Below are 13,468 nucleotides of genomic sequence, written 5' to 3' on the forward strand. Positions count from 1 at the left end.
TGAACTGTATAGGGCTGAAGTAGTTCATTTATGTTTTGTAATAATAATCAAAATCTAGTAACTAACATTTTCAAATAATTGTACTAATATTTGCCTCTGAGATGTAAAGGAGTAGAAGTAAAAGTATTGAGAATTGGAAATACCCCAGTAAAGTAAAAATACCCCAAAAACTGTACTTAAGTACAGTACTTGAGTACATGTACTTCGTTACTTTGCACCACTACTTTTTACCATTCAATGTTCTTAGGTTTGAATTCTAATTGTGTGTTTGTCTATGGTTACTTGATGCCGGTGGCCTAGGAATTTCAATGTATTCTGATTGTAGTTGCCCTAAATGAGAGAGTCCACTAATAGTACAGATAAAGAATCTAATTCTTAATTTGAAACATTACCTTGAAACACTTTTAGACATGCATGTATTTTCCACTGGTATAGAAACAAACAGTAGAGTATGGCAATCAGTGAACATCAGGGAAGAGTCTAGATCTAACAAAGTCCCCAGGTTTAGTAATTGTAACCTTTTGTTGCGTCGTTGTACACCTAAGATATATATTCACTCTATAGTGTTTAGGAGTTACAACTCTGTATTTAGTCTTTAATCTCTTGGTGAATGCAGATAGCAGGCTGACTCAGATACTTACAAGCTAATGTGAGTTTATGTGATAACTAGCCAATACACATTCAGATTCTATGTGTGTGTGTGTGTGTGTGTGTGTGTGTGTGTGTGTGTGTGTGTGTGTGTGTGTGTGTGTGTGTGTGTGTGTGTGTGTGTGGGGGGGGGGGGGGGTCGGGGGGGGGGGGGGTCGGGGGGGGGGGGTGATAGAGGAAGGCAGGGTGAATTCAAATCACAGAGATCAAGGCCAGAGAGAGGTGACATTGTTTTAGCATTTTGGGCTTGCATGCAGTAACTGTCTGTATCATTACTTTGTAAGTGGCCTTGGTGAAATGGTTCTATGATACAAGGCCTGTCAGACTGTATGAGATGAATTAAGAGCGATCTCTCCAGGCAGTCAGTCCAGCATGCATGGTCAGCCACGTGTCACTGGAGGGATTACCGAGCCTCTCTAGCAACTGTTACCACACCTTTTATGGAACACACACACACACACACACACACACACACACACACACACACACACACACACACACACACACACACACACACACACACACACACACACACACACACACACACACACACACTTCCCAAAACACTGTCACCTCACGAACAGCTGGTAGGCCGTATACCCTGCTCATTGTGTGTGTGTGTGTGTGTGTGTGTGTGTGTGTGTGTGTGTGTGTGTGTGTGTGTGTGTGTGTTTGTTTGTATTACTATACTTGTGAGGACCAAATGTCCTCACAAGTATAGTAGAATTTGCGAAATAGACACTGTGAGGGCCATTTTCTGCTCCTCACAAGAAAAAATGTTATTTTGCGGTAAAACGAGATTCAGGTTGGGGTTATGTTTAGGATTAGATATTTAGAGGTTAGGTTCAGGGGATTAGAGATAGAGTTATGCTTGATTTACACTTAGTTGCGCGCTAGTGTCGTGCACCGAAAAATTGCCGATCTACAAGCTTGTAGATCTGCTTTTTTTTTGCTTTAGGCTTTACAGTAAAAAGAAAAGACAAGATTTGACACATTGTTAATGTGTCTCTTGCTTAAAAGTCCAGAACTTTGTTTCCTAAACTGCTCTGCTGAAGCCGTTCTTCTCTCTGTCCTTCTCTTCCAGAGGCATGTCTCCATCATCCAGGAGTTCCCATCTTCCATGATGCTCTCAAGGTAAACACGGATTCACTGTCTTCTCTTTAATATCAGTAAACATGGATGACTACTGATTATTTTGGTGTTATTTTTAAGCCATGTTGATGAATTGAATACATAGGACCACAATGGAAACAAGTCCCCAGGACTTTTTTGTGTTATCTTTTTTTGCTCAAATGTCCGACTGTATTCGTGCTGTTTACATTTCTGTCTAATAAAGTATTCAATCAATCAATCAAACTAAAATTACATTTATAGACGGTCAATGAACAGGCAGGCAGACAGGCCGATAAAAATAATCTCAATTGTTTATTGACCTGTTTATACTCCTGTGAAATTAGATGGAATGCCAGCATGGTGAGTCTCTGGAACAGCGGTTGCTGGGTTTGCCGCCCAATAGAGTGGCTAGCCAATTTTTTTGGGGGGGGAGGATCTGTCTGTTGAAGGGGAGTAGATCTCTGAAAAGTTTGATTTATTACGGGAATGTGGTCTGGCATAACTATTATTTACAAAGAACAACTGTAAATGTGGAGGCGTTTAAAAACAGAATCCATGCAAAATGCATACAAGCTTGGGCAGACGAAATTTGGCAAAAGCCAAAATTAAGAACATATTGTTTATTTAAAAAAAGATTATTAATGTGAAAAATATGTTTTGTATAAAAGTCAGAGGTCACTTTGTGCACGGATACGATGTGGCATCCTGCCATTACATATCGAAACAGGAAGCTAAAGGGGCGTACTGTAGCTGAGGAGGATAGAGTATGTGAATATTGGAGAAAGACATTTATTTTCTATTGTCCTTTGTATCTGAGAGAAATATTGTTTAATGTATTTGCATTTTCAGAATATCTTTATAAAGCGTGGGATAGGAGGAAAAGGGTGACTTATAATAGATTAACGTTAACTTATCTATCTGTCTGTCTGTCTGTCTGTCTGTCTGTCTGTCTGTCTGTCTGTCTGCCTCTCTCTCTCTCTTTCTCTCTCTCTCCAGGGCTGGTCCTGCTGTAGGAAGAGGACAACAGACTTCTCAGAGTTCCTGGACATCAAGGTAAAAGCACTGAGCACAGCACAATAGTACACTACAGTGCATGTCTACTGTAGCTAATTGAGTTCATTTATAATCCCCATTTGCAGGAGTTGTACATTTTAATGACAAGCTCAAACTGGGCACTGCTTTACTGAAACCGCTGGGCACAAAAAACATGTGCTCAGCAAATGTGGAGCCTATTGTACAGTACATATATATTATGGTATGATGAACCACTGACATCTGTAGACCTGGTGTGCATGTGTGTGTGTGTGTGTGTGTGTGTGTGTGGGTGTGTGCGTGCGTGCGTGCGTGCGTGCGTGTGTTGTATGTAGGCTTTAAGTGTCAATCATGTATATGTACACACACACACGCATGCACACCAGGTCTACAGATGTCAGTGGTTCATCATACCATAATATGTACAAAAGGCTCCTAATTCGCTGAGCACGTTTTTTGTGCCCAGCAAACAAAAGGTATTTAACCATGTTCCTAAATTATAGGCATGACAATATATTTACCCCTACATCGGGCTCAGCATTTCATGAAAAGTTGGTCCGGGGAACATTTCAATGTTTAAAAGAGATCTGCAACTCTAAAATGTTAGAAAAATGCAGAATACAGTACAGCATGGGACATGGTCATAATTGGTTGTGTGTTAGAGACTCATGTATACTGTATTTACTACATCACTAAATCACTCAACGTCCTGTGTACACCGCCTGTTTCAAAATTGCACATTATGCAGGAGGTAGCAGGTAGTTGAGTTATGGAAAACGAGTGCTTCCAAACTTGAAAAATAATCGCTACACAGAATTTATGGAGAGAGAGCTGCTCATAACATGACGACGGTGGATTTTTGTGAAAAACAAAGACTTGACAAAGACAAAGGCTAACCCAAGATATCCGTACAGGTGCAATATTGGAGAGTTTATTGTCGTTTGTATCAGATAGGACTTTGCTGGTTCATGAATGGAAACATGAAACATCTACAAACTAAAAGGCAGCATTATGTTTTGAGGGAAACTAATTTAACTCGACTCCAATTAAGTAAGGGATAATTGATGGTTCATCGACCATTATTGATAAATAAATCCCGACAGGATGATTAGGCATCGACGCGTAGCGGAGGTGCCTAATCACGCCTCGGAAAACAAGGAGGTGTTGATCAAATAGAATACATTTTTGGTTATTGCATCATCTATTTCTCGCTTCAAATGTTTTCAAAAACTTTCTTAAGAGCAACGTCTAGCTGTAAATTACATTGTGCGTTTGTTTACATGGCTGTCATGTTGGACACAAAATCAAGCAGCGCAGATGGATATGAGCAGGTGCTCTGAGCCTTTGATTAGACAGCGGGCTGTTATTGAGCTCATCGGTCATTATCCAGAAATAACACAGCTGAATTCAGTGATTGACCAATCAGAATCAAGCATTCAACCAAGCCGTGTAATAATAGTAATTAATATGTACCATTTGAGTGCATACATGCATTCCATATTCCATTTGTATGTACTCAAATGTTACATGTTTTTAATGTAACAGTGAAACAGTCTGCCTTGGGTCAATATTTATAAAATAATGTGAGTGAAACACATAAAGCTGTAAAAAAAACAACAACAACAAAGCATAGTCGACCCTATTGTAAACCAGTCTGTCAACAACACATTCATGCAGTTTTAACATAATTCAGCACTATGTGTTGCATTTTAATTGTCCAACGTGTGGCCCGTTACTCATTTAAACAAAGCCAGGGTGGCCCCCTTGAAATAAAATGCTGCCCACCCCTGGGCTAGAGTGAGGCTAGTTTGCCAAAAAGGCACTAGAAGAAATATCAAGAATTACTCCAAAAACGAATTAAGTGTCATATCAGGTGAACCTTCTTGCTAGACGCCTGAAGTGACCCGTCTGTTGTGAACCATCTCTCTTGTTCCAGGGCTGCACCCGCGGGCGCCACAGTAACGAGAAGCCGCAGGAGCCCTTGCGGCCGGAGGTGTTGTCAGACAAGAGCGACATGAAACACAGCAGCGGGCAGGAGATCATCTACCGGGGACCCAAGTCAGCAGAGGCCCTGCAGAAAGAGAAGACCAAGTTGAGGTGTGTGTGTGTGTGTGTGTGTGTGTGTGTGTGTGTGTGTGTGTGTGTGTGTGTGTGTGTGTGCGTGTGCGCGTGCGCGTGTGCGTGTGCGTGTGTGTGTGGTCCCCACGTGGGGAACAGTAATGTTTGTACACTGTGCTCTGTACAATGTACTACTAGAACCATTTTCATGAACTGCTCACCTGCTATCATTGTGTTGTGTAAGCCTCGTCCAAAGGCTAGTGTAATATTACATTTTACTAAAAGATATTAATGTGGTTAATATTAACCACATGAACCCTGGTGTCCCTATTTTGGGCAAATGTGTCAAAATCCCCAAATCTTTTTTTAAAAATATAATAATTTTTATCCCACGATTTTGTAACCCTTTTTCACCCGGTGCCAATTATCTAAGTGATCCTGGGCGCTACACTCCCCCCGCCAGCCTAGGGAGCCCAGAGCCGAGCTCATGCCTCCTTCAATGCATGAGAGCCAACTGACCTTCTTATCACCTGACAGGGGGGATTTTCCCCGGTAAGATGTAGCGCGTGGAAGGAACACGTTATTCCAACCAGTTCCTTTCCCCTCCATCAGGCGCCCCGGCTGTCATGGGGGAGGCGATATAGCGACCAGGATTAAAACATGTTTTTGTGAGGGTATTACCTACCCTAGGAAACACGGGGAGAACATGCAAACTCCACACAGAGAAATCTTGCTTTTTATTATAAAACAGATAATAAGTAACAGATCTACAATGTCACAACACGCCTCAATGTGACACCGTAGGGGCTTGTCGATTGCTAGTTTCACTATTTGTCATCCGAATACATAGCAGACTATATTTTGAACACCTGTGATGCTGTTTGTAAAACAATGTGACTGAGGCTGGTCTTACAACTCCAAATGTATGAATCCTTTTGCTCAAGGACACGTCGGTAAGGTGCACATGTATAAACACAAATCAAATTGCGTCCTTGAAAGATTAACCTTGATACATCTAGGCGTGTATTTTTACTGTGTGGTATATAATTAGATCAGTACACTTTGCATAATGAGATAGGATTTGTGAACATGGTTTCATTGACATGAGTTGACTCTATCAGTAGCACATAAAACCAAGGTGACTGAGTCTGTACTTGCATTTTTAACCACACGAAACCTAGTGTCACTATTCTGGGACAAACATTCTGCAAAAATAGCAGATCTACAAGCTCAAAAGGCTTAGTGTATTTTCAGGTTTTTTTTTATAAGCCATTTCATATTAAGGGGGCCACAGCTAGAGGCCTTGGCTATTTACAGTTCCGTGGCAAGGAAAAGTTTGCGAACTATACTGCCTTATTTTATTCTGCTGTATTTTGTTGTAAATCGATACATATCTGTGTGTGTGTGTGTGTGTGTGTGTGTGTGTGTGTGTGTGTGTGTGTGTGTGTGTGTGTGTGTGTGTGTGTGTGTGTGTGTGTGTAGTTTGGACGAGGCAAAGACCAAGCTTCCCCTGAAGGCTTCTGCGTCTCTATGTCAGATTATGAAGAAATTCGACATCAGCGCCAAAGCCGAGCAAGAGAAGAAAGGTCAGTACCTACCTACTGCTCTGTGTGTGTGTGTGTGTGTGTGTGTGTGTGTGTGTGTGTGCGTGCGTGCGTGCGTGCGTGCGTGTGTGTGTCTGATAGACACTTTGTACTTTTGAAAGTCCTTAGAACTTCTAGGAAATCGTGCCACAGTCCTTAATTCCCCCATTCTCTCTTCTCTTCCATTACCCTCCTTCCCCCTCTTCTCTAATTTTCACTTTCCTCTTTCCCTTTCTCTGTCCTTCATTCCCTCCTCCCCTTGACTCACTCTCTTTCTCCCTCTGTCAACCCCCCCATCTCTCTCTCTCCCCCCCCCCCCCCCCCCCCCCTCTCTCTCTCTCTCTCCATCCATCCATCCATCAGAGGGAGAGGAAGTCCGACAAGGGACGCGATGCAAGAATTCAGGATGCCAATCAGTAAGTGTCCCCTCCCTGCGCGCGCGTGTGTGTGTGTGTGTGTGTGTGTGTGTGTGTGTGTGTGTGTGTGTGTGTGTGTGTGTGTGTGTCTGTGTGTGAGCGAGTGTGAAACAGCTCCTGTCGTGCAGATGATAAATCTGTTGCCTTTTGCTGATGTCAGACTGATGACTATTTTAGGACACAGCCACGGAAAGGAAGTAGCAAAGTTGCGCACGCACACACACACACACACACACACACACACACACACACACACACACACACACACACACACACACACACACACACACACACACACACACACACACACACACACACACACACACACACACACACACACACAGTGCTAGTTAACAGCAATGCCATGCATAACAATGCTGTTTGCCTGAAGTCCTGTCCATCCAAGTCATCCTCAGCTGTGCTTCAAGAGCTCCATCTAGTGGCCAGAAGGCAGGTTACATTAACGTCACAATAAAACAAATCCAATACTCATGATTCAATCATGTTTATTCTTGGAAATAATTTGTAACTTAGTTGTTTAGCATTTATTTTATTTAGTTTATCCCTTAGACCTGGAAACTTAAAGCCTCTACGTTGTTATACCTTTCAATCCGAGAAAAAGTCTGTGTCGTTTTAGATGTTGCTATGTATTTGCAACATCATTTGTCATGAAACATTACACATATGTTGCACCACCAATCCGACTGATATGCCCAAGCTAATGATATTTTTCTGAAAACGTAGGTTAGGATTGTTGGAAGTTGTTTTTAAAATTGGCCTCAGGTCTACAGTAAATTGGTTATTCACTTGTTTGTCTGTGTTCAGACCTTCGAAGGCCCTGAGACAGACCGGGAAGTCTGCACCCATCACCCCGGAGCACCTGTCTTCCACGAGGGGTAAGACATGCACAAATAAACATGTATCATCTGAGGTTGATGCAGTATTAAGTAAATAATAACTACTGTATGTGATCTGACTTCCAGGTATAAGTACTGGAGCTGTTGTTGTATAAAGACCCTAGACTTCAATGCCTTTCTGGATCAGAAGGGCTGCAGCACGGGCGAGCACCTCTGGATCGCCAAACAGGTAGGCCCGTCTGATAACCCGGTGGTTCTCAACCTTTTCAGGCCTTGACCCCTCAAAATAATCATATTTGAACTGGGGACCCCCCACCCTGATGAGCACTTGGAATTGCAGGAGTTGAGGCGTTTTGTTTGACTCGGTTCCACAGATAAATATTGTGAAAATAGCTGATCTACGAGCCCACAACGCCTCGCAACCTGTGAGCTATTTTCAATTAGGATTTTTCTTTATTTTAAAATGTCTTATATTATTTGACAATTTGGCCAGTGTTTGACCAGTTTGTTGATTACTTTTGATGTAGTAATGGTATTTTTTCTTTATTTCTTTTAAGTATTAAAAGGGTCTTAAAAGTTCTTAAACTGTCACCTGGGGACCCCTCCAAAATCATATGGGGACCCACAGGTTGAGAACCACTGTGATAACCTACCGTACACAGGCCTGTAGGCCTACACCACTCATGATAAACTACCGCACACAGGCTATGTTTCAGGATTCAAATTCAAAAGTATCAAAAGTAGCAGATCTACAAGCTCAAAACGCGCCGCTTTGCGCCGGGTTTTGAGCTTGTGGATCTGCTACTTTTGTGTGACGCTGTAGTATGATTAAGTAGTATCCGCAATGGCAGTTGCAAGGAGTTGCATTGGTGCGGTTGACCTTAAAACTGTTTTGTTGCAAGGAGTTGCGACTGGTTGCATTGGTGCGGTCTGGCCAAAAGACCAAACCTTACATTTAGAGGTTAGGTTTAGGGATTGGAATTAGAGTTAAACAATGATTTATACATAGTTGCGTGCCAGAATCATACACTGAAAAACGCGTCGCAGCACCGCGTGTTGTGACACTTGTGGACGGTTTTAGCCCTACGGTTAAAAAAGCCAATTTATTTTCAAAATAGCATCCGTAAAATCAGCGCCCCCAAAATGTTGATGTCCTCACATGTATAGTAATACAAAGCTGTATGTGTGTGTGTTGCAGAGCAAGAAGAAGGTGGCATGCAGGTTTGACTGGCACCAGACGGGCAACACCATCGTGGTGACCATCTATTCCAAAAACCCCAACCCAGCTTTGTCCTCCATAGAGGGTAATCGCACAGTGGTGAGTTACACACACACACACGCACGCGCACGCACGCACACGCACACACACACACACACACACACACACACACACACACACACACACACACACACACACACACACACACACACACACACACACACACACACACACACACACACACACACACACACACACATACACACACACACACACACACACACACACACACACACAGGCTGTCACAATCATGAAATCGTACTTGATGATTATTAATTAGCCGACAAGCTCACAATGCATCACACTGTGAGCTTATGTAGATCTGCTATTTCTAGGCCTTTGCTCGTAGTTGACTCTCTGGCCTCTTGATGTGTACCGATGCTGTAACCTGTTTTTGTCTTCTATCTGTGTCATGTTTTTGTAGTATTCCTGCATATTTTCTGCCATTTTGAATTTCGGTCAACCATGGTTGATTTGGTTTGACGTTGAACATTTCTCTCTCTGTAGCTCTCCTGCCACATCCAATTTGAGGAGAATAAGGTCTTTACCAAAGAATTCCACTTTTGGGGGGTGAGTACTTGGAATGATAAGAGTAACAACGATAATAGTTCTGCTTAAAGTGTAACTCCAACATATTGGCCTATGGGACTATATATATATATATATATATATATATATATATATATATATATATATATATATATATATATATATATATATATATATATATATATATATATATATATATATATATATATATATATATATATATATATGTATGTGTGTGACCCAAAAGAGAAATTTGATGTTTTTTTTTTATTGAATATTTTATTAGGCAAAAGAATGTAAAACAACACATTTACATTTAAAATACTTTGTCTAACAGGTCCGTTCATAAAAGTCCTTGCGGACTTGTTTCCAATGAGGGCCTTGGTATTCAATTCATAGACATATATAGTGGCACCACAGTTCGAATATCATTACACAAAGAAATAAAAAATAAAAAAACAGCAATTTTTTTATATATATATATATATATATATATATATATATATATATATATATATATATACATACATACATACATATATATATATATATATATATATATATATATATATATATATATATATATATAACACTATGTACAGCCAATGGAATAAAAAAGGGGGGAAAGATATGTACAAGAACAGGGGGGGGGGGGGTCGGCTGTCTAACGGGAAAATGGTACTACCTCCTCTTTTGGCCTCCTGAAAAGTGATTTTTTAATGCTCTTTTAAATGAGCCCAGCGAACTGCATTTTTTGAGGGATGGGGTTAGACCATTCCAAACCTGGGTGGCAGTGCTGTAGAAGGAGAATTTGCCCATGTTTGTTTTATGGGTGGGTGGTACCAAATTGTTGTTTGCACTCCCTCTGGTATTGTGACTGTGGGTGTCACTAACCTTTTGGAGGTATTTACTCAGATATGCGGGAATAGGGGGCATATCGGGCAAATTTTCATTTACAATTTTGAAGGCCAGTCCCATTTTTAGTTGTTTAACCCTGTCTTCCACCCTGAGCCAGCCTAGGCTGGCAAAATGGGTGGGAGAAAGGTGGGTCATGGGCCCCAATCCGAGGAGTAGCCAGTCTTCCTGGCACCCAAACTGTGAAAGTGAAAATAGCTGATCTACAAGCTCACAACGCGCACAACACATTGTGAGCCTGTAGATCTGCTATTTTCACTACTTCTAAAAAAAATATATATATATATTTTTTAATACAAAAAAAAATTGAAAAAAGAAATTTAAAATCTTTTGATGTGTGTACAGTACACACGTACGTGTATATATATATATATATATATATATATATATATATATATATATATATATATATATATATATATATATATATATAGAACCAGTGGGTTAAATAATAACCCCCTTTCTAGACTTTATCTTCCTCATCCTCGAGTCGAGGGTCCAGACTCAACAGTTTGACTGTTTCTGCCCCGCCCCCCTCGGCTCCGCCCGCCTCAGCTCTGTACGTGTATATATATATACATATATATATATATATATATATATATATATATATATATATATATATATATATATATATATATATATATACACGTACGTGTGTACTGTACACACATCAAAATATTTTAAATTTCTTTTTTCTAATTTGTTTTTGTATTAAAAAAATATATATATATTTTTTTTTTAGAAGTAGTGAAAATAGCAGATCTACAGGCTCACAATGTGTTGCATCGCGGCGCGTTGTGAGCTTGTAGATCAGCTATTTTCACTTTCACAGTTTGGGTCCCAGGAAGACATCAAATTTCTCTTTTGGGTCACGACCAAAACACTTGTATAATTCCTATAACGACCCTCTATCTCCCCTCTTGCCCCCCCCCCCCCCTCTCTCTCTCTCTCCCTCCATCCATCCAGGTGGTTGACATCAAGAAGAGCTCCGTCAACATGGTTCCCTCCAAGACGGAGGTGACCCTGCGCAAGGCCGACTCGGTGGCCTGGGGCAAGCTGGAGGACCCCAACCACAAGGCGGAGCCCGAGCCCCTCGACGACGTCAACGAGGCCGAGGACGCCGCCCTGCAGCAGGCCAACTGGGACATCGCCGACGACGACATCAGCGACTCGGATGAGGAGTGGACCTACGATGCCAAGATGAGACCCGAGGAGGAGGAGTGGAGGAGGCAGCTGGACGATCTGGAGGGGAAGAAGAAAGCCCGGGACGAGGAGGAGGAGAGGATAAAGAAGGAGTCCCACTACGTGATACAGAACGTGGTGGAGGACAAGAAGGGGATTCTGGAGAAAGAAGAGCAGAAGGGCAAAGAGGCCGACGACATGCCGGACCTGGAGGACTGAGAGACAGACAGACAGACAGACGGACGGACGGACGGACGGACGGACGGACGGACGGACGGACGGACGGACGTTTGGCCTAAATATAAATATACATCACATGTGTTTTAATGTGTTGTCTGGATGTGTTGATTACGGGGATTACTGAAACGACTATGAATTAAAGAAATGGTATAATGATGATGTATAATTTGAAATTTGTCTTCTCTTCTCTAAATGTAGTTTGATACATGTATGCCACTGGCCTTTGATTGTCATTGACTACCATATATGTTTAAGAACATAATTTAAAGCATTAAACAACAGCATTAAATAAGGTAACAAATAGGCTAATGATGGCTTAAATGTCAGCAAGACAGGTAACAGCAAATTTTTCACACCCATATATGAATATAGGAGGACATATAGGCCGTGGGCCAAGTGCTTCTATCTGCTCATGTTCAACCCAGATTTGGCACAAATAAGGGAATGAACTCTTTCTCATGCTATACAACAAAAATGTGGAATGCTCTACCCAAAGGAGTAAAGGAGTGTAAAACCCTACTCACTTTCAAAACTGCCCCAAAGAATCACCTTCAGGAGGCTGCAATTCCAAACTGGCCCCTGTCAAAGTCTTAATCTACCCCCCCCCCCCCCTCCCCCCTCCCCTCCTCCTAAAACTGTCTATTGTACATATTTCTTGTTTTTCATACCAGTAACCTGTAAGCTGATTGTATGACGTTCTGCATAGTAGTGTATATTTTTAGCAGATGTGACTTATAAGGGCCCAAATGTGTTCTAAGAGCAGCATTCAATTTCATTGGTCGCCGTGCCCATTCAATTTCATTGGTCCTCGGGACCGCCCGACCCCCCCCCCCAAGCGGGGTAGGGGGCGGGGTTAGAGGTGGGAGGCGGGTTCAACGGAAATTTGAAATGTGCAGCGGCAGCCATCTTGTTTCACCCTGCTGCAGCTACTGTTAACTGCCTACTGGTCGCCTTCTCTGCTCCTGATAAATGAAACTCCTGCTCCCATAAGGTAAATCTTTTAAACATTAATAGGTTTGATTAAGCTATGATTTGCTAGCTAACTAACTAAGCAAGGTGCTGATTGTTTTGATTAGCCTAAGCTAAGGTTTTCTAGCTATCTAACGTAGCAAGATTGTTTTGATTAGCCAAAGCTAAGGTTTTCTAGCTATCTAACTTAGCAAGGTGCTCATTTCAGCTAAGTTAAAAAGACAAATAAGAGCAATAACAACCCAGAAATTAGCTGTTGGTTTTACATGTGCCACTCTGCCTTGAAATGCAATGTTATCTAATCATTTTTGTTTCACCCTGCTGCAGCTATTGTTAACTGCCAACTGGTCGCCTTCTCTGCTCCTGATAAATAAAAATCCTGCTCCCATAAGGTAAATCTTTTAAACATTAATAGGTTTGATTAAGCTATGATTTGCTAGCTAACTAAGTAAGCAAGGTGCTGATTGTTTTGATTAGCCTAAGCTAGGGTTTTAGGCATATCATTGAAGGTGCTCTGAGAGCAGCATTGACAAAGTGCCCCAAGAGCAGCAATTTGATATTGCACTGTCTATATTATTTAAGCTGCTCTGGGAGCAGCATTGATAACCTCTTCCCAGGACAGAA

General features: G+C 41.6%; 1 protein-coding gene across 1 annotated transcript in view; it reads left to right on the forward strand.

The window, feature by feature from the left end:
- LOC311035245 (cysteine and histidine-rich domain-containing protein 1) overlaps positions 1-12,590 on the forward strand; it is a 13,104-nt gene extending 514 nt beyond the window's left edge. The window contains exons 2-11 of the mRNA XM_084043338.1: positions 1,733-1,782; positions 2,758-2,814; positions 4,730-4,890; positions 6,334-6,437; positions 6,798-6,850; positions 7,676-7,746; positions 7,834-7,936; positions 8,906-9,025; positions 9,494-9,556; positions 11,420-12,590. Coding sequence (XP_083899464.1) covers positions 1,733-1,782; positions 2,758-2,814; positions 4,730-4,890; positions 6,334-6,437; positions 6,798-6,850; positions 7,676-7,746; positions 7,834-7,936; positions 8,906-9,025; positions 9,494-9,556; positions 11,420-11,854 — 1,217 coding nt within the window. The 3' untranslated portion in view covers positions 11,855-12,590. The remainder of the gene's footprint in view (positions 1-1,732; positions 1,783-2,757; positions 2,815-4,729; positions 4,891-6,333; positions 6,438-6,797; positions 6,851-7,675; positions 7,747-7,833; positions 7,937-8,905; positions 9,026-9,493; positions 9,557-11,419) is intronic.
- Positions 12,591-13,468: the final 878 nt, after the last annotated feature.

This window comes from Gymnoscopelus microlampas (genome assembly GCF_963454915.1).
Source record: "Gymnoscopelus microlampas genome assembly, chromosome: 19".
Lineage (NCBI taxonomy): Eukaryota > Metazoa > Chordata > Actinopteri > Myctophiformes > Myctophidae > Gymnoscopelus > Gymnoscopelus microlampas.